The sequence below is a fragment of the Gopherus evgoodei genome, chromosome 11 (assembly GCF_007399415.2).
Source record: "Gopherus evgoodei ecotype Sinaloan lineage chromosome 11, rGopEvg1_v1.p, whole genome shotgun sequence".
NCBI lineage: Eukaryota > Metazoa > Chordata > Testudines > Testudinidae > Gopherus > Gopherus evgoodei.
The window spans coordinates 60412569-60439545 of NC_044332.1; the positions used below are offsets into that span (position 1 = coordinate 60412569).

The 26977-nt window shown below is 38.8% G+C and overlaps 1 protein-coding gene across 1 annotated transcript in view; it reads left to right on the forward strand.

The window, feature by feature from the left end:
• VWDE (von Willebrand factor D and EGF domains) overlaps positions 1-10695 on the forward strand; it is a 254494-nt gene extending 243799 nt beyond the window's left edge. The window contains 4 exon segments of the mRNA XM_030579370.1: positions 893-988; positions 2249-2344; positions 10262-10359; positions 10552-10695. Coding sequence (XP_030435230.1) covers positions 893-988; positions 2249-2344; positions 10262-10359; positions 10552-10695 — 434 coding nt within the window.
• Positions 10696-26977: the final 16282 nt, after the last annotated feature.

Consider the following 26977-nt stretch of genomic DNA (forward strand, 5'->3'; position numbering starts at 1 on the left):
TAGATGGCAAGGCTGTTGCACAGGACGTGCCAAAGCACTTACATTCCATTTTGTGGCATTGCATCATTTGCACAAGGTCTCAAAGCATGTTGGTCAGCATATGACCACAGCATTAATATCTAAATCAAACACAGCATTTGCAAAATTCTGTGTGGTAACAGTAGTTTGAAATGCCATGTGATTTAGAGGTTCTAGAGCTCAGCTGAAAAAGTACAGAAAAGTAGGAGTTGGAAAACTCCATGGTTTAAAAAAAAAAAAAAGGGTCAAAATTATACAGTTTATCCTGATTGGCGGCAAGATAAAGATGCGTCTTTATCACATGCATACATTTAGTGAAAAATTAAATGTTTGAACTTGGGCAACAATTTTCCCATATTTCAAAACAGATGGGAATACAGCCTTATCTTGTCTTTAGCCTTGATTGATAAAATACTAAAAAGTTTTCCTGAAATTATCTGAAGTTAATCTGTTTTCTTCAAGTCCTTTCTGAACCAGATGAATGTCTGAGAACATGTTTTCCAATCAAGAAGTGAAAGCTTTAACAAGAATTTGGCAATCAACAGTAATAAGTGGAACTGGTCTGTCTGCAGCTGCCACAGAAGATTTCTTGTTTGCTTTTTCAAAAATCATTGTAATTAATGCCTCTCTCATTTCTCCATTGAGGCAACTCTTAGTGAAGGCTCCTTGAAAGGTTTTTTGCACAATGGAGCTCAGTAAATTTTAAAAGGATTTATAGAAAATAGCAAGCCCCAGAGTTTAAGACTTTCACATCCCAATTACTTTTTGTTTTTAATTACAACAACTTAACCTTATGAAATGATGTAAATACTGAAGTAAAGTCTGTCTGAATACGTGCCATCAACCATGCTCCTTATTTAATATGTAACTTCAGGTATCTGTGATCCCCTGTGCATGAATGGAGGGAAATGTGTAAGCCCAGATGTCTGTGACTGCCCATCTGGTTGGAGAGGCAAGCGGTATAATAAACGTAAGTATCTCTGCCTCCCATCAAACACAATATTGTGTAGTACATAGGCCAGTCAGAATGAATTGTCATCATTTTTAATATTAGAAAACAATACAGTGAATAGACCTTGTTTTGGTACTTCAGCATTTTACAAAGAAATACAGTTTTATGTAAAGGTTATACAAAATGACATAAATATTTGATATTTACAAGAAAAAAAGAAAGAAAGGTGAGGAGAACTAAGGCTCTATCTCATGCAGCTGTCTGTTATACATATTTTTATGGAAACTCATTTTTATGGTATTAAACTTGAAGTATTGATTTTAGGTCATACCAACTACACATATTTTGTTATATTTTACAGAGAAATGTCCTATATTTCAAAATACAAGACTATTTAAAGCCTGTAGTAAAGCCTTCCAAACTGATATACTTTCAAGGTCATCAGATTCATTGCAGTGCATAATTCTGAGACTGATGTATTCTTACACTAAACCTACCACATCTCACTGCAGTTTACATAAAAATGCAATTAAAAAAATCACCTTATCTTAAAATGTTTCAGGGAATATTTTCTCTTACATAGTTATTCATTATCATGATGTTGGCAGATAAGCTGAATAAATTTAAGATCAAGATGACACACTGTATGGGAGATGGATTAATGTATTGCCTTTTTCAACCGAGGAGTACTGATGATGGATAAGGCTTGGGAATCAGCACAATGTTAATTTAAGAGCTGTTCCTAAAGTGTAATATTGATCATTGCTTCTCAGTGTATACATATATACATACACATACACACAGAGAATCATAATGTATTATCTATACTATATATACACACACATACATATAAAATAATCTTAGTGACAAACGTCACTTAAGCTGTGTTATGATATATGGTACACCCATATCAGATGTTATAAATAAAGAGAGTGTGATGTTCATTTACATCACACCCTATTTATTTATAACATCTGATATGGGTGTACCATATATCATACAGAAAGGAGTACTTTAATTTGTTGGTGCCACGGTACTTGAGCTAGTTCTTGGTCCTAGTTCGGTTTGAGAGAACTCTCTCTGGAGAGAGGTAATAGCACAGAAATTCAAAGTGCTAATTACCTTGTGAAGAAGACTCATTACATTCTTTGAGATTCCACTATTTTGAAAATGACTATATGAAGCAGTTGCCAGCAGGTTACCCTCTAAAACAGTTCATGCACGTGAGTACATTCATGGATCTTCTCATTTGCCAGCTTTTCATGTTACTCTTTTCAGCGGTTTGTCTGCAGAAGTGTCTGAATGGTGGAGAATGTATAGGCCCCAGTGTCTTTGTGTGCTCTGAAGGATGGATAGGAATGCTGTGCCAGACTCGTAAGTGCTTCTTTAATTAAAACCCTATGATAGCCATCCTTATAAACTGCATATATTTTTCATATATGCAGTGCAGTGAGTAGTCCCTTATTCCATGTATAGAACAATTGTTTTCACTGGGACTACTTGACTCAATTTAAGGGCTTGTGTGTATGGCAGGGTAATGCAGCCTACAGAAGTGTGATTTCTAAAGAGCACTAACGTGTTGCATATTAATTGATCGATGCAGACACTTCTGGTACACACTAGAGGTTCTCTAGTGCACGTTAACATAATACTGTTTGAAACAGCATTATTGTAGTGGACACCAGCAGAGTCTATGTGCAATTATGATACAAACACACGAGTTGCTTTAAAAATCATACCCACCGGAGGGTGAATTATCTCACCATGTGGACAAGTCCTGAATAGGGGAGATAGAATTAGGCCTTCATTTACTTGAATGGATACTATTTAAAAAGGTAAGAAAATCTTGACATTTCCAAAATGCCAACATGAATACTTTTAAAACAATCCCTTAACTACATTTGTAACGCAAACACTGCAGCACTGTGCAAACTAGCACACCAGCAGTGTTTCTATGTGCAGAGGGACTGAACAGTGTGGCCCAAGAGGAAGAACGTTGGTTATTTTAAATGTGTCCCTTGGATTCATGCATGTTGCTAACATCACAATGGAAAGGCAGTTAACCTTTGGGGATATAAGTAAAATCTCACTCCTTCTCTCCTTTTCCACGGGTAGTGCATAATTATGTCTTGCACTCTTTCTGGCCCAGTTACATCTCATCAGTTCCATAATTGTCTCTGAGACAAACATATTAGTTCACATTTTTTATTGTTTTAAATTATTTACTAGTCAATGGCTCATACCTAGTTCAGTTCATCCCTCCCCCCAATATCACCACCAAAGACAGATTCTTCACTTGGAAAGACTATCAAGACTCAATATTTATAGCAGTTTCTGCTGCTTTACACGGGTATCCATGTTGCAGAGTCTAGGAGCATTTCTGTTTATTTAGTCAGGCCTTTTGAAGGCAGTGCCAAACCTGTTTGTTTGACATTCACTCTGTTTTTACTATTTCTTCCAGTGTTCTCACTGCACTGGACAATTTAATCAGCTTTTTGTCCAAAAACAACTGGCTGAAACTTCTAGGTCTCACAGCAAATCTGAATAATCACTGAGTATGGAATTTTGCTATTTAACAAAGAAAAGACTATAGTGGGAGAGCAGATGTTTGGGTCTTAGAGTGTTGCTCTGAATATTCAGTGGTGCAGCAAAGACGAGGCAGAGGAACCATAAGTTATATTCCTTACAGATGTTAAGTATAAAAAAAAAGTTTTTCCCATGGAAATAACCCAATAAAGTACATCTGGATTTTTGCATTTTGAACACAGTTTTCTTCACGAATATCCAGGAGTCTGTACAAAATTATGTACATGCCCAAGTGTTATGAGTTTCCTGAGGCAGCTCACCTATACGACTGCCACTCTGGTGACTGCTGGCACTAACAGGCAGATTAGTAATGGTGGTACTGTGGTCTGGGTCCAGTGACAGGTTACCACTCAATCCTTTGTTATTACATTAGTGTTACTCTAGCCTGCTCCCTATCACCAATCAGCCCACACACATGCTAGGCCAAATCCATCTGTGGTGCGACTCTGTTGAAACTAATTAAATAGTATCAAAAATGCATTTGGCTCTCTATAGCCTCTCCGACACAGAACTGTTTTGATCAAGCCTTTCAAACTCAAACCTGCAAGCTTTCTAAATGGCCTGCTTCACCCTTGGAGAGCCTGTATACTTTTCTGCTTAGACACACAGGGTTAAATCCTGCTCTTATGGATAGCAAATTTTCAATGGATCCACTCCGTACTTGCACCACTGTAAGCAAGCACAGATTTTCACCCACAGCCTTAAAAGTCAGAGTAACCTTTTCACAGTGTACTGTAAGATAGTTAGTAGCCAGCAGACATACAAGAGCATATCTTTGTAAGTTAATATCACTACATGTTTCCAAACAATTTCAGCTTTATGAAAGACAATTTCCACTCCCCAAGTCACAATTCAGATCATTTTTTGCGGCAACCATCAGCATGTTTGTTTTACCTTTACTCCACTGGACATAAATTTAATTTCTTGGATTGACCAGCTAAACTTCAGTCTGAATTCAGCATTGAGTAAGTCAGTCTGCCACCCCCAGAGATGAAAATACAAAGCCAGGAGTCATCCATATACAGAAGAACTATAGCCCATATTTCTCCATAAACCTAATGGCCTCATCCACCTGTGGTACCAGAGAGAATGACATCATAGAACCTCACATATGATAGGGAGCCTTCAATGAGCAGTTATCCTCTGGGATTTCTCAGAAAGAATGACTCCACTCCACGACAACTCCACCTAGTAACTAACAACACTTCATGGTCAATGGTAGCGAAGGGCAGCTGACAAATCTAGAAGAACCACCAGGGCCATCTGATTTTACTCTATCGCTGGAAATAAATCACTGACCAACATGGCCAGTGTGGTGTTTGTATCTCAGAGAGGCCTAAACCCAAATCGACTGTGGTCAAGGAGAGCTTTAGGATCCAGATGTAGCTACCATGCTATGGAGCTCTCAGTTTCCTCAAACTCGACATTTAAGATATGGAGTTCTTCAGCTTTGGGGCTAATAGTTACTTTAAATAATTAAAAATTATAATGACACAAAATCTCCCTGCTGGCTTTTGCCTGACAAGGTGAACATGGATCTATATTACAAGCTGCACCTCACAGTTCCTCCAGCATTTCAATAAGCACCACTAGCTGAAATGCAGCTGATGAGGTTCTGTGTTTATCCTCCCCAGTCTCAGTTCTTCTGCATTGAAGATTAGTAGCTCAGTGTAAATATGAATGATTTTTCTCTGCAAAGTATATTGAAAATGCTTCACTGAGAGCAACACGTGACTCTGCAACCAGATGTAAACCGCACAGATTAATCAGGTTGTACATCACATGGAACAGTTGGACTGATTGCCACTTTTGAGATGCTGGGATATAAAGAAACCTTCCTTAGCTACTTGTGCAATTAATAGCAAAGAATTTAGAAACTTTTGATGCTGTAGTGTGTTAAACTCAGAATCAGACTTCTGTGACCACTGTGCTAGCAGCTTCCTTCCACCTGTCACCGACTATCAGCATATTATCAAAACTGACAAGGATAAAGCCTGGGATGAGAACATTTAGGAGACATTGTTTAAATGGTCATGGACAGAGTACAATAGCCCCATTCTACTAGGCTTTAAATAAAGAGGTTGGTTGGCAGACCAGTGTACTTCCCCACTCATCTGTAACTGAAGAGAATAGCTTCTGAGGAAGGATCAATAAAATAGTTTTTTCGCTCCAGCAAATAAGGTCTATGGTGGTTTACACATTGTCCCGCATATACAGTGTGATCTTGATTGTATGAAGTACCATCTGAGGATGGTATGCATATATGAGGAAGCATGCATCTGAGGAAGTGGGTATTCACCCACGAAAGCTCATGCTCCAAAACGTCTGTTAGTCTATAAGGTGCCACAGGATTCTTTGCTGCTTTGATGGTATGAGAGATTAATGGTCAGATTTCACACCTTATTGCAAATGCAGGGAAATGATCTTACAAAAGAGTGAAATATTATTTATAGTTAAGGCTGAATCTACCCTGAAATATTTTGTGTGTGTCTCCTTCCCCTGACTTGTGATTACACCAGTGCAAAGGTTCTAAAAATTCTATAACAAACTTTAAAAAATATATAAACACATCACTGAGGATGTGGCAGTTTCCATGGTAGCAATTTCCTACCAATTTTGTTTAAATTTGAGGCCCCCCTACTAACCTCCCTCTACCTGGTTCCTCCCTGCACTCTCCTTTGTGCATGTGTGTGCAAACACACATCCCTCTCTTCAAGCCATTATGAGATCGTCAAACCAAAACAACAAAGACTCAAATCCTATAATTTAACCTGCTCTTGCAAATATACGCCCAAATGGAACCCTAAGGAAGTCAGTGGAGTTCCACATAGGCATAACAGTCTGTCAGAGTGGATCAGATTGTAGGATTGGGGTATAATTCTAATAAATTATAAAGTAGAAGGTTACACTCATGAAGGATCCTCATTGTTAAAATTCATGCTGGTTATCTGCAGTTCTAAAATTATTGAACACACACTGGTGTCTCATTTGCCCTTCAGCATATCTTCTCTTTATTTGCATGTTATAAGTGTCAAGCTGATAGCCTTATAATTTCCTGAGCATTCTTGTTCTTTCCCTTTCTCTGAATAGCGTCTCAGGCATGCTCGCCTCCAGATTTTCTCTGTAACCATTTCAGTCCTTAAAAAAATAAAAAAAGATTCTCAAAGATTGTCATTTGCATACAAATTACAGCTACGTTCTTTTAACACTCAGGGATAAATCCCTTATTGTAGTGGGCATTTATTGATTATAATTTTAACATAAGCTTGTCTTATTAAACGACTTTCCTTGCTGAGTCTGTACAGGATAATGCATACATAGCCTGTGTCATTTTTAGTATTTAGTGGCTTAGAGTCTCTTCTAAATACATTTATGAAATATTCATTTGGACTTCAGCTATGCTATTATCCTCTCTGATTTCAATTCCAATTGTCTTCTGAATGTTCTAAAAAACTTTTTCCCTGCTAACTGAGCTCCTCTTTTTCACGGTACTGGGAGTTGGGAGTGGAGGGTGGGGTGAGTTCCATTTCAGAAAAAACAAATTCTAGTTTTTCCTTTTTGGCATCATCTGAGACTCAGAGAAATTAGTCAGTGAAAGGCCTGCTAGATCATCTAATCCCTGCCCCTGCCCTTGTAGAATTGTTCACTGGATACATTTCCTTGTGCTTTGTCTAGTCCAGAGGTCGGCAACCCTTCAGAAGTGGTGTGACGAGTCTTCATTTATTCACTCTGATTTAAGGTTTTGCGAACCAGTAATACATTTTAACGTTTTTAGAAGATCTCTTTCTATAAGTCTATAATGTATAACTAAACTATTGTTTTATGTAAAGTAAATAAGGTTTTTAAAATGTTTAAGAAGCTTCAATTAAATTAAAATGCAGAGCCCCCCGAACTGATGGCCAGGACCCAGGCAGTGTGAGTGCCACTGAAAATCAGCTCGCGTGCTGCCTTTGGCATGCGTGCTGCCTTTGGCATGCATGCTATAGGTTGCGTACCCCTGGTCTAGTCTGATTACACGTATTCCAAGTAATGATGTTTTGTCACTCCCCACTATTCCATAGCCTGTGTTACTAATCACATTACACCTAGTAACACCATAAATAGTTTCTCTCCTTGTGTAAGACAAAAACTCACTGAGTTGCGCTAAAGGGAGAGGATAAGGAGTGCAAGGAACCTCTTGCCCTATTTAGTATAAGAACAAGGCAAGATACCAACTCTGTACTCCCCGGATCACTGGGCTGTGGAGCAGACGTCCACTTCTGACACTCTTCACTCCCAAAGGCATACTAGCTGTGGTTTGAGCGCCTGGCCAGGTCTCTGTGTGCTTATGCTATGCACCGTAACATATGGCATAGCGAAGAGCAGGTACTAAGGGTGAAGGTACACTGCTCTCTTTTGAAGAGGGATGATTCCCCACCACACTATACGATGTGGCTCTCACTTTAAGAGTAAGGGTTTGCCTTTAGTGTTTATATTTTTCAGTTTAAAAATCTATAGATTGCCATCATGTCTCTTTCGCCGTTCCACCAACCCCACACATCCTGCCTTAGCCAATCTCTACAAATCTTTCTTTATAAGGCAAACCCACCAACCTTCAAACCACTTTAGTTGCTGTGACAATGCTGTAAATTTGCCAATTTATTTCCAGTGATGGACAGACGGCAACAGATTCCAGGCATTGTTTAAAAAAGCATAAGGACGGGAACCATTATTCAGAAATGTCACCCATCTCCCCCACTGAGCTGCTTATGACAACTCTCATTGTTTGCAAGTGCATATAATTTTATATCTAAGAATCTGGTATCATGAGCTCCAGCTGTTTCAGCTGCGGCTTCAGGTCTGAACTAGCTTTATTCCCTACAAATCAAATTGATTTATGCATATTTGTATACCTAGGCCAAACAATTTTCCATGAAAGCTTTAACATGTTCAGCACTTTTGAAAATCTCACGTGAATGTCTAAATATGGCTATTTGGAGCCTAACTCTAAGTACTAATCTTTAAAACTCTTGGCACTAGACTCTGCAGAATAACAGGTTGGAATTGCAGAAGTATTTACTTTGCTCTTTGACTCTGAGGTAGATACACTTGACTTTCAGTGTCCTGTGCTGTAAATGTTAGGATGAGATAGTAAAGTGCACTAACTCTGAGAGCTGACTATAAAAAAAATGGACTATCTCACTAAGCTACTATGATGAAGGGGATGGTATTGCAACCTAGATGGAGGGATATTTTTATTTTGCTTCTGTTTGACAGTGTGTGGTTAATGACTTTCATAGGCTTCTGCCAGACAGAACCATGAAAATACACCTAGGCCACGTCTACACTACAGCATAAAATCGAAATTATTAAAACCGGTTTTATAAAACTGGTTTTATAAAATCGATTTTACACGTCCACACTAGGGCACATTAATTCGGTGGTGTGCGTCCATGGTCCTAGGCTACCATCGATTTCCGGAGTGGTGCACTCTGGGTAGCTCAGTAAAAGAATGAGACCAATAACTTCTATTTCCGTCCACACTAACCCTAAAATCGATATAGTAATATCGATTTTAGGGTTACTCCTCTCGTTGGGGAGGAGTACAGAAATTGATTTTAAGAGCCCTTAAAATCGATTTAAAGTGCCTTGTAGTGTGGACGGGTACAGCGTTAAATCGATTTAACGCTGTAGTGTGGACCAGGCCTTAGAAGTATCCACCAGATGATTCAAGTCTGACTGGTTTGAAAGCCATTCAATTCCACTCCCAGTAACTGCTGTGCTAGGACAGAACATTTTGGCAATATTTGACAGAAAGTTTAACTCCTGAGATCTAATTAAAATAACATGACGTGTTTTCTTCTTGGATTGGTTCCTTATGAAGTGGTTGTTTTCTTCTTTCCTTGCCAAAACAATGTCATAGGAGCACAAGCTGCTAACTAGGATGAGAAACAGGCTAGAAATCAGGGAATTCTTACTTTAAACAAAGAGGAACAGATTGTTTTATTAGCTGAATATATTTAAATAGGTTGTACTATGAGTGAAGTGATGTGCACTTAAACTTAGTACCAACAACGCTTTTCTAATTTGACTTGTTTTAAACTTAGAATGGGTTGCAAGTAGTTGTTTCAGCAAGAGCAGGAAATTTGTCCTTAAATCCTGGTTGCCAAAATTATACAGTATGTATTTCGCTAAATTGTACAATCTTGTTGTTTTTCCCCTTGTGATATCCTAGTCTTTGGGACTATATATTTAAAAAGATCCTATTTTGAGTTGAGATGAAAGAATGTTAAAGTTGCAATTTTTCCTTCTATTGGAAGAAGAGAAAAATCATTTTTGGCACAAATTTGACCCCAACCATCACTGTCTGCAATGTATTCTGGATTTGAAAATTAGGTCTTACATTTATCCATTGCCCCACTGTGCTGTAATGATTATTCCCTTGGCTCTTCCCCCATCATTACCATAGGATTAGGAGAAAAAGATGAGAAAATAAGAGAAAATAAATGTGAAAAATCCTGTGATAAAGAATTCTTAATCCCAGAAAACATTTAGAAATCCCCTCTTCCTCCCACCAGAATTGAGAAGTTGGATCAAAATTCACTTTGTCACAACCTGGAGTTGGGGGAGGGGGGGGGGGAAGAATAGCCAGAGTATTCCTAATCTAATTATGATTCTTATGACAAGGGTATTTTTAACTAACTTGATCTTTTATTGTATTTGTAGCTCCGTGTGAGAAGAAGTGTCTATTTGGAAGCAGGTGTATAAGACCAAATGTATGTGCCTGTAGAAGTGGATATATTGGTTTAACCTGTAGAAAGAAGGTAACATGCAAATTCAAAAATACTGAATAAGGTTCATTGTAATTTTCTAGGTACATAAAATCTATTAAAGTGGTCAGTTGTGGTTTATGTGGAATATGCTGGGCATTTTCTAAAATGCTTTTATTTCATAACCCACTTTGACTTTTCTGTCAATTGTCTGTATGTGTTTATATTCTAATGGATTTCTGTTAGCACAGCAAGAGATGCCCTTTTTGGTATATCAAACCAGGATTATCAGGTTTGTTTCAGAACATCACTATAGTTCATGAACGTCCAGTACGATATGCCACTTCACAAACAAAGTGGAACTTTGTTGCAAATCATAGTCAAGAATAATAAAATATTCTTCATGCATTTTTCCTGAGTGAACCACAGCACAATAAGTAAGTGTCAGAAGAAAGAGAAGCTACTATAATTGTTTCCATACTGTACATGTTTACAATACCTTAGCCCTATAGGGATCCTCAATGCAGGAGAACTCAAAAAAGGAGACATACACATACCCCTTTTTAAATTTGAGAGTTTCTTGATCCATTCTCCAAGAATATATAATTAGACTCATAGACTTTAAGATTAGAAGGGACCATCATGATTATCTAGTCTGACTTCCTGAACACAGCAGGCCACAGAACCTCACCCATCCACTCCTGTAATAGACTCCAACCTCTGGCTGAGTTACTGAGGTCTTCCAATCATGGTTTAAAGACTTCAGGGTAAAGAGAATTCATCATCATTTACCTTAATTTAAACCTGCAAGTGACCAGTGCCCCATGCTGCAGAGGAAGACAAAAACCACCAATTTCTCTGCCAATTGTTGCACTGTAACGATGCATTATTCTGGTCAGAAGATAGAAATGTTGTAAATGAAAGTGGCTTAGGTGGCATTTCTTCACCTTTATTATTGAATAGCCTCATTACAGCCCAGCATCCTAAAGCCAGTGCTAATAATGCCTGGTTCATTGGAGTCTGGTTTCAGAGCATATGTCAGGAAACCAAAATAGTCAAAATCCAAATAGATCCTTTCCTCCAATATCCAGCTTTATTAGAATTGTTAGTAATAAACTTGTTTATTAGCATAGGAGGGACGAAATGTTGCAAACAAGTATACAGAGCCTTGTGCTTTGCTACATTTTCATTATGGACTTTTGGATAACAGAAACAATACAATAGTGATGCCATATAACATCTGTCACAAAATCCTGATTAAATTGCTACTTGACAGCCTCTTCACACAGCACTAGCTGTGCGAGGATGCTCCTGGTAATTACACATCTGCATCTAACTAGGGTGACCAGATGTACCGATTTTATAGGGACAGTCCTGATTTTGGGTCTTTTTCTTATATAGGCTCCTATTACCCCCCATCCCGATTTTTCACTTTTGCTACATCTAACTGAATCTCTGCCTCTCTCTCTGTGCCTAATACAGGAGAACGAATAAGAAATGTCAGGTAAATCACTAGGCAGTCAGTTTAGAAGATTGACTTCCCTCACTTAAAACTAATTGCCAGTCTGATTGTCCATTAGAAGTAGTCTCTCAAAAGGTTAGAACAAATGCTACATTTTAGTTGTTCTTTTCCAGAGCCTGGGTCAGAAGCTGTCTTGAAGATAGAGATAGGGTGCCAGAGGAGAGACATCTCTGTAGAATAATTGGTCAGAGATTCTCCTTTACAAGCAAAAAGGAATCTTAGGAGACTCTTATTTAGACAGTCCATTTGGAAGACTAAGATAGTCTACATTTCTCAGACCACACTGTGTTCTCTTTCTCCATGGTATTTTTAGCTACAGCTCCCTCTTGTGCTGTCCCCATTCCTAAAGAATCATCTACACTTCATGAAATTTAGCATATGTTGCCAAGTGAATTGCAATTCATTTCTCCTGCATTTTTGGTTTACTTTGTTTTGGAGTTCTGTTAAAAGCAACTTACCAAAAGCATTCCTGAAGGAATAATGAATTTGATAGCACAATCATCACTTATACCTTTTTGTATATTTTCAATTTGAATCATGCAAATAGTCAATGCAGATAATTTAGCATGACCACAAGTGTTCCTGCTAGCTTTTAAAAATCAAAGCAGCCATTGGGATATACTTGATTATGGGTAGCAGAGGTGATCCCAACAAAATAATCAAAGTAGAGATCCTTGCAGTTAGCACCACACTTTAGCAAAACATAAGAGTAATGGTGAAACAAAAGTAATCCCTAGCCAATTGTACATTGTTACATATGAAAGTTTTTCTGAAAAATAGCTTACACTAGCTGTGTCAGATGCCCTATTTGTAGTATACCTATTGGCTTCCAAATCCTCCCCCTCATGTTTTTTTTAAATAGGTACATAACCAATCAACAAAAGCTAACCTACTCTATTCTATTTGGCTATAAATGGTACATGACTCCACACTGGGAACTATCTAGCTCATACTGCAGTTTCCAGTTACCTTCTACTAATGTTTTTATATTAAATTGTACCCGCATGTCCCAAATGTCTATACATTTATTATAAAAGGGACTTAGATGCTCAGTATTCTAGCCCATTGCAGAAAATAATGATAATTGAAAAGACAAGCCTGGAGTCAAATATTGCTTAATACTTGACTTCACCTGTAAATCTATATGAATAGCAACTGGCCATTTATTCTCTAAGAATGAATCCAGTGAATATTATTCCAAAGATTAAATATGCTATCGATTTCAGTACAATCCTGAAAATACAATAGAACAAGTTTAGTATTTTAAACTACTTTGTTGGAGTCAGTGAAAAACGTACTGAATATCAATATTTTTTTCAGTTTAGAATAGAAAGATAGATGAATAGATAGACCCCACTTTTGATGCTTGTAACTGAGTAACTCTGCATTATACACCTGTTGGAGCATACAAACAAGAAAAGGGATAAAGTAAAGGTTTTTTTTTAAATGAAATATTCAAAAATACTTGACATAAAAAGAAAGCAATATATGTGAAAAAAGAAAAGTTTAATATATGTGCTATTCTATTACAAATATACTGTATGTACTAGACTATATGCTAGTCAGTTACAAGGGAATTTGTAAGAGTAATTAGCCTGCTATTTAAAAACAAGTTACTATAGCAACCTCATCATGTTATTGCATACATAAAGTATATGCTGAAGACTATCTGAAGAAATATGCTGTTGAGAGGAAAGTGAAAGCTTGTGAAGGACTGGAGGGTGAGAAAGACTGAAAGAATTCTCTTTTAAATTTACATTTAGGAAGATAGATAATTTTCAAAAGGGTTAATTCTATTCCATCCCTGGACTACTGTCCAACTTCTTCCACAAATGAAGGGATGCATCTTTCCCTTTGCTTCTTCCTTAAAGTCTATATGGGACCAGTATAGCACTACTCATGTGGAAATTGTAATCCAGGTGTATGCCACCTATCAAAAATCACTTCAACCTGGCAGAAGTAAACAGATTTTACTGACATTCTTATTTGAGCTGTTTTGACTTCAGCTGCCATAATCTAACTGAAAGTGCTTCTGACGTGATTGCAAAGATAGTTGTGTAATAAGAATACCTAGCACTTTTGCACTCCTTAGTAATAATTCCAACTTCAAGGACATTTTTGCCTACAGAGTATAGGACCCTTGTAGCATGTTAGACTTAAATATTCCACCTGGATTTATTTTTTAATATCTCACTTTATGCAGTCATCCTATAAGATCCTGTAAAATAGTATTTCCCTATAGCTATGGAAATTTCTTCATGCAAGAACTAAATCCCACTCCAATTAAAGATAGGCCGAGGGTGAAAATATTCTTTGGACAGGCAGAGTAAAACAACTAGTGATCAGGCTCCCATATCTATGGAAAATGGCTCTCTTGTGTGGAGTGGGCAGGTTCCTACGCTGGTATACATGCAAGAGGAGCCCACTCTGTCTGGCAAAGGGATGGAGGGTCAAGCCCTGCTCTCTGGCATGTGCAGAGCAAGCCTGCCCTGCAATAGCTGTTACTATGGAGTTTGACTTGCAAAAACGGGGCCTCTGTCTTCAAATATGAGCTCCCCGTACAAATTCAGGGATGTTTTCAGGAAGGAGTAGGCAGCAGGGCCTCCTCTTCCATGAAGCTGGGCCAAGCAGGCTCTCTATCCAGCCCATTGGCTCTTGTAAGAGCCCGGCACAGCATCACATGCAAGTGGGTCTTCCCTCTTCCTGCCCCACCTACTTGCTGGCCCTGGAGATGCCAGACATGGGGCATTCACCTGCTGAGCTGGGCTGGTAGATTTGGGAAGACTGAGTCCTCCTCTAGCCCTAACCACCCACTACCTATGCAACTAAACCTACCTAAATTCAAGCAGACACTTGTGGAAATCATCTTTCCTGTAATTCAAAACAAAAAGCATACCATGCACTATTCATAAACAAACTACAGCAAACTAATATCACTACTGGAATCTAAGGAACTGTATTTTAGAATCAAACATGGATATGATGCTAATATCAAGGTTAACGTGATCAAACAGAGATACAGTAAGATGAAGGAGCATCTTTCCTCCTGTCCTGAGTAATAAATTAATGTCAAAATCTTTATATGCTATGTAACGTGGACTTCCATAAAACTGCCCTTTCAAAATGGGTACTTGAATGTATGCACTAGCATAAAATAAAGGTTTTCACATTATCTATTATCTTGTTTTGGGATCAAAAATATTCACTCAAATATACTTAAACTAAGATGCTATTCACTGACAAGCTCTGCAGTGTGAAAATGGGATAAGCGCCTTGAAACACCTATGGGCAAGGAGCCAACAATCTCCGTGCGTTATATGGAAATGGCACAGTGGTTTTGTAGACACACCTGCTTTAGAAGAAAGAAATTGAATTCCAACTCCGTAAACTGTCAAGTGCCACTGCAAATAATAGAGCCTAAGCCAAACCATTTTAGCAATATAGCTATTTTCCTATTGACATGATGGAGAAGAAATCAGCCTTGGCTAGATGATATCACTTTACGTGCATGCTTTGGAAACAGTTCCATTCATCACTTCATTGCTTAATTCCTTTCAGAATCATGTTCTTCATTACTTGTGTATTACTAAGCTTAATAAAACGCTTTCACTGCTTGGGTCAAATTTTGAAAAATGTGGATAGTGAGTTTGCCATAATTACATAGAAAATTCTGAAGGAAATAAGGCAGCTACAACAAATCATTTGGACATTTTCATATTAAACTTGTTTCGTGACACTACATGCACAAGGCTGTTTCTTACGTAGTCCCTTAAGCAGATGAATACTCATTTCTGTTTTGCAGATCCCAATAGAATGAAGATAACATAACAGAAGGACAATGAAGACAATCGTTGGGATGCTAGTAATCTGGCACTGTGCACATTTTTCTTTTGGCCTGGCTGAAGATGCAGTGTGAAGAAATTGCTAATGCTCTCCCTCCTGCCTCACATAGTCGTGATGAGGAATAATTGATTCCAGAGCTTACACCAAAGAGATTTACTTACTTTTGCAAAGTTATGTGGTGTGGCAATGCTCAAATCCATATTTCTAGAGCTGTAGTGTCACTACCTCAAGTACTTGCTTCCTACAAGAGCCAAATTTTACAATGAAATGTGGATCATTATAGAAAAGGATGCTTTACTTTGTGTTATTTTGTAGTTGTTAAAGTTTGGAAGTAATCAGTTACCTCCTTTTTATATTTTTTAAATCAGATTGTTTATTCACTTTTCTGAGAAGAATGAATAATTTAGAGAATGTTTTTACTGAAAACATGTTATAAACATGAGTACAGGAGAAGTTATAATAATGTTCCATTGCTTTCTTGAACAGCTCCAGACTGTAGTATCACCTAGATAAACATGGATAACTGGGGGCTTGCTAAGCAAAGGAATGGCTAGCTGCCCAATGATTGCCGAAAAAAAGTGCCAGCATCTATTTGAGATATTGGACTTCGTTTTCCCCTGTACTCAGAATAGACAGTAACTTTGTAGTATATGTTGGAATGTTGATTTTTAGACTTCACTAGACTCCCCCTCCCCAACCTTAAAATTTCCCAATTTTTCTCCACCAGTGAAGCTCCTTCAGCAGTATGTGTGCTAATATAGATAAGGCTCCAGGTACCCACTGCTAATTTAGAAGCATCTAGATACCTAAAGATGCAGATAGGCAGCTAATGGGATTTTCTAAAGCACCCAAGGAGTTAGATACTGAAAATCCTACTTGGAACCTAAATACCTTTAAAAGATATTTAAAATACCTTTTAAAATACCTCCAGCACTGTGCCATCAAATGGAATTAGACAACAAAGTGGTTAAAATGCCAACAGCTGCCTGTAGCTCTCTCTATTTTAGCACTGCCAATATTACTAACACCGGTGGAAGCAACAGCCAGAAACAAGGACACAGATGCTCAGGCTATATTTTCGCTTGCAAAAATAGTTAACAAAATGTTAACCAGGACAGTCTCGGGTACTGCACAATAACTCTGAGGATGAAATTGGGATAACCCACACTCACTCTTCAAGTCTTGGTAGAATAATCAGATATGCTGTCAAACAGGTTTTGGTGTTTAACAGAGTTGTACATGGAAATTTTGGTGTTTCCTTCTTCACCTAATAGTGACTTCAATGGTTGTACTCATCTGAGAAAATCCTTTGATCCCTTTGTTTTTCTTGCAGCAGTAAATAGATCTGATCTGTGGACATTTTACATAAAAAACTGAAGATTTGATTTAGGATTTTTACATTAAAAACAAGACAACTGTAATCTTGTAAAATTTAAAATATAGATTTTGTTGTCCTCCAACATTGCAGACTAGATGTTTCCTACTTGAAAATGCTGCTGGCATTGTCACCCTGCAGAAAGATTCTCCTTAACCCCCATTGGCCAGTTACGTAGGGGTAGCATATATTTGTTTGTTTCTACTCCATCTATTGTATATAAACAAGTGCATTTAAACATATCCATACTCATTTTTTCGAATAAATTGTCTTCTATTCCTTACCTTTTTACAATATTTGTATTCAGTTATTATGAACTACTGATGTAAACAGTTTTGCATGGGAAATGCAAAAGACGACCAAACTGACATGAGCATTAAAAGTTTTCTATTAGACAGACAGATGAATAATGATGTTAGATTCACTAACAGTCTGCACCATTACTGGAATTATTAAAAAAGTCGGCATGGTGGGGAGAATTTTAGCTCCATGGTGAACTAGGTTCATAGTTAGATGTTGCTAATCTCAGATTAAGATGTGAGAGTTCACTTCAACAGTTCCAGGAAGACATTAATACTAAGGCAGAATGTTGGCACCAGAGGGTATCTACAAGATTAAATTGAGGGTGGCAATTACGCCTTTTTTTCAACTATCGCCCTAATCAATAAGAGAAGGATTTCCATTACCTTGCCTCCATAATACCTGTGAGAGACAGTGCTAATGAACTGAAAGTCCTTGCCAAGATTGGATTTGGCAGCCTAAAACAGATTGCAATGCCTCAGTGCATCTCAATGCATTTTTAGAAGAGGCTACTTAAAACCATGTACATCTTCATTTATCTTCAGAATAGTAGAAACTGAGCAGTTAGCAGAAGAGAGAACATCTTTGCATCTCCAGCAGCAGCTTGTGCAGAATCATGAAGCACATATAATTGCTGGTAGTAGCACAGTCCACCCAGTTCATTAACTAGCTCTTTTACCACTAAACCATCGGTAATCTATACGTCAGCTCAGCCCAACAGTCTATACATTTTACCATTTCAAAATCATTGACACATGGTGTTTCTGAAAGGAAATATGCTCCCCAGAACAGCAGTTGACTGAAACTCTCATGATTCTTATCAATTTCGCTGCCAGTCACCACTGAACAGCAGCCATGAAACTGACAAGAAGCATTTCAATATCACAGCTGCCTTAGCTTCCAGGGTATATGGTTCAGGAGCAGCACAGCCCTGCAGACTGCCAGGGACCCAAGGGCTTCCAGACTCCCAGGACAGATAGGTAGCTAAGTCGCTCAACCCTCCAGTCCATCTCCCTGCCACTGCAGGATCTTACTATTCCAAACCTTATTCCAAATATATACACCATTCTGTGCTTATTGTCATCCCTGGCTTTACTGTGTCCAGATTAGACTATAAGTAATGCAAGGCAGGAACAGGCACTGTATAAACTTATTTTTTAGCATATCATCTTGATGCTTTCCGGTACTTTGCATGTTGTGGAGACTTACTTCAAAATCATTTTAAAACCACAGTACATAAAGTCCAAATAAAAAAAATCGTTCATAACTGTCTTGTGTGAGAATAATTAAAACAAATAGTAGACCCATCAGTTAGTTGCTTTTTACTCATCATTAATCATCTTTCAGTCTGCTTCATTAGGAGTTCAAATTCACTCTGAAACCCTCTATATCCATTTATCTGGATGTTTCAACACTTCAGACCTCTAACTAGTTTCCCTATAACTTCTCAATATTGCAGTCTTTTAAACAAAAATTAAAATCCAATTTTTGGGGGAAGAAGAGGCAGCAGTAAGAGAGAGGAGTTAATCTTCTTTATCCCATGTCTCTATCATTATTCTAACTAAAATTTTAAAATAGTCTCTCTCTCTCACACACACAATTTTTGTCTTAGAAACTAATTCAGAATCTCTGAGAAAAGAAATATTTAATAGGGGAAAAAAATAAAGCAAAATCTTAGTGTAGAAATATGATCTGCTAGCTGGTATATCAGAAAGAAAGTGTATCACTATGACCTACCATTTATATTTTAGCCTTTTTAGAATTAAGAAATTCAATATGTATTGAAATAAACAATTCTACTCCCAACAGAAAGTGCTAGGAATTCAGATACAGCATTGAATATTTTAGAATAAACTGACTCATGCTCCTGAAAAGTGCCATATTGAGACATTACAGATAGAATTCCTCTATTTATGCAATGGGGGGCACTGATACTGTCCTAGCAAGATCATCCATAGTGGTAAGAGGTATAATCCAATCTTCATGCTCATTTAATGCTTGGTCTTTCTGTTGAAAGCCTTCTCCACATGGATCATTGGAAAGCTAACAAATGAATTAAAAATGAGTACAGATCTGGGCTGGTTTCAAACCGATGACCTATTGAAAGGTTCTGTGCCAATACTTTAAGCCATACCACAACCCAAAGTAAAGAGGCTTAATTATACACAAGTTATTCAGAAAGCTATTTTAGATTTAGATTATTTAGCTACTAACACAGAAAAGCAGGTCTTTCTTGACTAAGTTAATTCTCTATTGGCCTGATCCTTTACCATTATGGTAAATGCATTTTTTGTCATTAATATCAATCAGAGCAGGACCAGGGCCATTATAATGCCTGTAGTGTGCATAATACTGTATGTACTTTTAAGACTACAACTATACCCTTTGGGATACTAGTTTCAACTCACTAGTTTTATATGCTGTACAAAGCTATCAATTCCAACATCCTCTCTTGGTTTTCACACCTCAACTGCTAAAACAGGGCCTCATCCTCCCTGATTGAACTGACCTCGTTATCTCTAGCTTGCTTGCTAGCACACACATATATACCTGCCCCTGAATATTTCCATTACATGCATCTGAGGAAGTGGGTATTCACCCACGAAAGCTCATGCTCCAAAACGTCTGTTAGTCTATAAGGTGCCACAGGATTCTTTGCTGCTTTTACAGATCCAGACTAACACGGCTACCCTCTGATACTTGACACCATGCAAGGCACTGCATTTAGCCATATGGAATGGAAATCCATCAACCTCATGAAGAAACTTGCACAAATACAGACAGATATCATCTTCCTTTCCAAATGCAAACGGATGGACATCATACCAAATGGACTAAAGGTAAAAAATCCACTGCTATCTACATACTACACAGACCACAGTGAGAGATTATGTCATACTCTATCAAAAAAACTGAGGAACCACCTGATCAGCATCCTATACAGCAAACAGGAAAACATCGAAAAAGAGCTCTCCAACCTGGAGACTCTCATTAATAACCAAACTTCTATACAAACGGACTTCACTAGAATAAGACAGGAGATCTACATTACTCACTTCACCTCTCTTCAAAGGAAAAAGGACTGTAAGCTGTCTAAACTCCTACCTGCCACATGGGGCCACAACAGTGGTACCCCTAACCCACCCAGCAATATCGTCAATCTATCCAACTACACACTCAGCCCAGAAGAAAAGTCTGTCCTATCTCAGGGACTCTCTTTCTGCCCTGCCACCCCCACCAACATGATACAGTTCTGTGGTGATCTGGAAGCCTACTTTCGCCGTCTCCGACTCAAAGAATACTTCCAGGACAACACTGAACAGTGCACTGATACACGGGTGCCCTCCCACCAACAGCACAAGAAAAAGAACTCCACGTGGACTCCTCCTGAGGGTCAAAATGACAGCCTGGACCTATACATTGAATGCTTCCGCCGGCGTGCATAGGCAGAAATCGTGGAACAACAACATCGCTTGCCTCACAAGCAAAGTCGTGCAGAACGCAATGCCATCCACAGCCTCAGAAACCACCCTGACATTATCATCAAAGAGGCTGATAAAGGAGGTGCCGTTGTCATCATGAACAGGTCTGACTATCAAAAGGAGGCAGCCAGACAACTCTCCAATACCAAATTCTACAGGCCACTTCCCTCAGATCCCACTGAGGAATACACTAAGAAACTACAGCATCTACTCAGGACACTCCCTCCACTAACACCAGAAGAAATCAACATACCCCTAGAGCCCCGACCAGGGTTATTCTATCTACTACCCAAGATCCACAAACCCGGAAATCCTGGACGCCCCATCATCTCGGGCATTGGCACTCTCACTGAAGGACTGTCTGGATATATGGACTCTCTACTCAGACCCTATGCCACCAGCACTCCCAGCTATCTCCGCAACACCACTGATTTCCTGAGGAAACTACAATGCATTGGTGACCTCCCAGAAAACACCATCCTAGCCACCATGGATGTAGAGGCTCTCTACACAAACATCCCACACACAGATGGAATACAAGCTGTCAGGAACACTATCCCTGATGATGCCACAGCACAACTGGCTGCTGAGCTCTGTGCCTTTATACTTACACACAACTATTTCAAATTTGATGACAATATATATCTCCAGAACAGTGGCACTGCTATGGGCACCCGCATGGCCCCACAATATGCCAATATCTTCATGGCCGACCTGGAACAACGCTTCCACAGCTCTCGTCCACTCACATCCCTTCTCTATCTACGCTATATTGATGACATCATCATCTGGACCCATGGGAAAGAGACTCTGGAAAAATTCCACCATGATTTCAACAGCTTCCACCCCACCATCAACCTCAGCCTGGACCAATCTACACGGGAGGTCCACTTTCTTGACACCACAGTGCAAATAACTGAGGGTCACATTAACACCACCCTATATCGAAAACCCACCGACCGCTATGCCTACCTTCATGCCTCCAGCTTCCATCCCAGGCACATCACACGATCCATTGTCTACAGCCAAGCACTGAGGTACAACCGCATCTGCTCTAACCCCTCAGACAGAGACCAACACCTACAAAATCTCCACCAAGCATTCTCAAAACTACAATACCCACATGAGGAAATAAGGAAACAGATCAACAGAGCCAGACGTGTACCCAGAAGCCTCCTACTGCAAGACAAACCCAAGAGAGAAACCAACAGGACTCCACTGGCCATCACATACAGCCCCCAGCTAAAACCCCTCCAACGCATCATCAAGGATCTACAACCCATCCTGGACAATGATCCCACACTTTCACAGGCCTTGGGTGGCAGGCCAATCCTTGCCCACAGACAACCTGCCAACCTGAAACATATTCTCACCAGTAACTGCACACCACACCATAATAACTCTTGCTCAGGAACCAATCCATGCAACAAACCTTGATGCCAACTCTGCCCACATATCTACACCAGCGACACCATCACAGGACCTAACCAGATCAGCCATACCATCACTGGTTCATTCACCTGCACATCCACCAATGTAATATACGCCATCATATGCCAGCAATGCCCCTCTGCTATGTACATCGGCCAAACTGGACAGTCTCTACGGAAAAGGATAAATGAACACAAATCAGACATTAGGAATGGCAATATACAAAAACCTGTAGGAGAGCACTTCAACCTCCCTGGCCACACTATAGCAGACCTTAAGGTGGCCATCCTGCAGCAAAAAAACTTCAGGACCAGACTTCAAAGAGAAACTGCTGAGCTTCGGTTCATCTGCAAATTTGACACCATCAGCTCAGGATTGAACAAAGACTGTGAATGGCTTGCCAATTACAGAACCAGTTTCTCCTCTCTTGGTTTTCACACCTCAACTGCTAGAACAGGACCTCATCCTCCCTGATTGAACTGACCTCGTTATCTCTAGCTTGCTTGCTAGCACACATATATATACCTGCCCCTGGATATTTCCATTACATGCATCTGAGGAAGTGGGTATTCACCCACGAAAGCTCGTGCTCCAAAACGTCTGTAAGTCTATAAGGTGCCACAGGATTCTTTGCTGTAATTCCAACATCCGTTATTATTTGTATTGCATTAATACCTAGGAGCACCAGCCATGGACCATACCACCATTGTGCAAGGTGCTGTACAAAACATGTTTTGAAAAGAGGCCATTTTTATGTAATGTGAAATGAAAAATTTAGACCAGCTCTGTTCTGTATGTTTAACTCTTGATCCTACACCGATAGAAGTCAATGGGAGTTTTGCAACTGATTACAATGGGACAGCATCAAGCCCTTATTTAGTTTCCTATTCAGGACATGTATCAGTAATTCAAACCATGCATTTCATTAGCACCTTTGCCATAATAATAATTAATAATAAATATCATCCCCTAGCAGCTGAACAACTGCTGTGAATAGTTTGCCAGTGTAATCCAGAGAGTTTTGCTCAATTTGCCTTAGCGCTTCGGGGGAAAGAAACATGCCAGTGGGCTGCACTTATTCTCTGCTTTTTTGTCCCTGTGAAGCAGCTTTCAGAATGCATTATCCATGATAGATTTGTCGGATTGTTAGCGCCCTAGAAGTATGTCAGGTACAAGGCAGATTTGTCATAATAGCATGGCGTAACTAGACTACCTTATATAAAAGCACTGTGTTGCACCTATATTCTATAGTAGGTTTCTGATATTGATACCTGCATTTTAATATTAGGAATATACCTGTTATTCAAGACAAGAACATCCATGTATTCATGACCACCAAACTTGATGATTTTAAATCTTATCTAGGAATTAAACCAGGTGCCCTGAAAAAGCTCCTACTAATTCAAAATGCAGCAGCCCATCTGTTTAGCAATACAGATCACTGTCATCACATCACCCTGGAACCCTACTTTCCCCTTTAATGCAGAGGCCAGATCAAAATCTGTTCTGCTACTCAAAGCCCTTTGTAGAATTACTGCTTGTTAGCCAAGAGATTGTTTCTGCCTCTGCAGCCATGACCTCCCATCACAGCTACATTACAGGAGCAATCAAATTGTTGCCCAACAGCAGGAGACTCAAGAGTTCAGGAGACAGAACTTTGACAGGCACAAGACACAGACTTTGGAATTCAGTCCCACCAAAGATAGAAATGCCACAGAACTACCTACTTCCAGAGCGCCGTGAAAAACTCACTTAGACTTTGCTATCCCTTCATATTCCACACACCTAAATATAAACCAGCAAACTGACAATACATCTGTGAACTAAAAGTTATTTCACCTGAGAAGTAAAAAAGAAATTATTATTGCTACTTCTATTTTTAAATACTTAAGAGTCTAAAATACAACAATGATGAGGTATAAGTAATCAGATGTATTTTTGAAGACTGTGGCTATAAGTAGGGCCTTACCAAATTCATGGCCATGAAAAAGGTGTCATGGACCATGAAATCTGGTCTTTTGTGTCCTTTTACCCTACACTGTAGAGATTTTATGGGAGACCAGCATTTCTCAGATTGGGGGAACAAAAAAAAAAGTGCATAGACAGTGGCCAGTACTGAATATTTTATATACAGTAGGTTGGAAATAGAAATAAAATATTGATTTCTCTTTTTAAAATAAAAGAAGGGAGGGGAAGGGAGAGAGAGAGAGAGAGGGGACAGGTAATAAAATAAAAAAATAAGCCTTTATTCTTTCCTTGAAAACTTTGGTAAATTCTAGTCAGTCCAGTAGCCTCTCTGTGCTGGGAGAGACAACTTGCTAACTGCAGTTTGTCTGTTGTTAGAAACTCACCTCCAGCCACTGCTGGCAACCCACTCAACCCCTCATATTTGCCTCGTCTAGTCTTCTTAAGATTTTAATATCTTAAATAGCAAACTTTACCAGCCTAGTTGGCATCAGGCTGCCAGTATTTCCTATTTAAAAGCTTCCCTATTGTTTCCCCAAGGACCCTTGGCACTGTCTATGCTAGAACCTTATTCTTGTCATCGTTTATTTCCTCTTGGTTTCCTCCTTACAGCTTCCTTTGATTTAAATCTATGCAGCCAGGTAGGATAATACCACACAGGTAAATGGAGGACCACATGCCATTTATGAAAAATATATCTAACTCCCTGATTCTCCGCAAAGAGAAAGCATGAGGATGATGAGGTACTGTGTAGATTGAATCATGAGTTTAAGTGCAAGAATAAACAAATGAACTCTCCCTGGAAAAGAGAATGGACATTCAACATGGAAAAATTCTTTATGAACATAAACATATGATTAAATAATACCGAATATTTAGTTCAGTCTGATCCCACACCATTCTGTAACATCCATTTAGGAAACTTATTTCAACTTCTTGATTTGCCCTTGGGTTTTTTTTTTTTTTTTTTTTGTTTTTTGTTACTAGGAGAAAACTGGAGGTGTTTGTTGCTTCACTTTCTAAACCAAGATAATTATTTTGGGGCAGATAAGGCTTGCAGTTACCCCAGTGTAAATCCAGAGTAATTCCATTGCCTTTAGGGGTAAAGTTTATGATTTACACGAGCTGAAATCCCCATTTGCCCTGTTCTAGACCAGGATTTGCATTCATTTTTCCATGTATTTTTAACTGAACAATACTATTGCTATTGAATTTAACCCATTGTTAGTTTGTATGGTATTTTTATTTTGTATAAATCTTGGTGTAATTTTGTAAAGCTAAAATTCCACTAAAAACCTCGGTTAAAAAGACTATTTGCATTCTTTCTGTTCTGCTACAACTAAACTGTTGGTGGAATAGAAATTTGAATGGATATTAACCTGGCCCAGTGCACTTATTTTAATGAGCAATCTACAGATAAGGCCATCTATAATTTAAAGAGATGCTGTCAAGTCAAATTTAGCCCCAAATGTAGGTTTTGTAAAAGTTAGGTTGTACAAATCTAAAACTATGCTTCTGAAATGTTTGCAAGATTTCTTCTCTTTTTTTAAAATCCAAGACCATTTTAAAAAACATGTAAAAATTCATACACACTGTTTCCAGCCCAAACTCTGAAGCTCAGAGGGAGGGCATGAAAACATGAAATGGACTAGAAACCAGCATCAGACAAAAGTGAGATTGATATGCTATGAATTAATTACCCAAAATGAGAGAAAAAACAAACAAGTGGCATGAATAGAGGAAAGTATGTTAGATTTACAAATCTAAGAAATTATCTGTCAACAGGTATTTTAAAAAGATTATTAACACAGCAGTGTCCTTTTAATGCCTCTGAAAACTTTACATTGTAAATATAGTCTGTTTAACAGTAATGTTTGCCTTTTTGCTCATCAGAACCTCAGATATCAAATTGTGAAATAAGGATATTTTTTGGTACATGATCATATATGCTCTCAAATGCTTAATGATTGTTCCTTACAGTGTCTCCAGAGCAGTCATGCCAGCAACTATAACAAACACTAAATCCCCTTAAAAACAATCTGTAATTGATGACATATTTAAGTTGGTGTGAGGACTGAATGTACACACCAATTAAATGCATTTATTTGAATAATTTATCATTAAATATACCTAGTGTTTATTCCAAATCTGGCTAGCCACAGTTTGGGTTCAAATATTTTTATTATACCCTTGTAAATCCAGACTAAATTCAGTGCAGTTATTCCAGATTTACATTGAGGTAACCGAGAAGAGAAACTGACCCTTGTGTATGTAACCCTTCTGCCCCTCTGAGTTGGCAGCAACAAGGGCCGGGTTCAGTATCCAGGGGTTTCATTTCAATAACACAATGTCAAACCAGCTCGAGCCTGCACCCAGTGACCTGGGAAAATCTTACACATGCCCCTAGGTGCCTTGAAGAGGCAATACTTCCCCTCTCGCAAGCACAGAGTCTCGGTGTAGTAGAAAAGGTTTAATTACATGAGATAAACAACAAGCATTAAATTGGGAAAACACCTTAGCTAGAGTTCATAGACCAAAATGTGAGCAAAGACCCACCCCAGGAAATTGGGCCATGTCCTTTTCCCTGGGCTCTTGAGTCCAGCAACCCCCAAATCACCCACAGTCCCATAAGACCCACAATCTAAAAGTCTCTGTCCTGGGTCAGTGCAGCCCCAAAGTTCAAGAGTCCATCTGCAGACGTCCCTCCCCCCAGCCTGGATAGGAAGGGGCACCTTACGTGGTCCGGGGCCAACT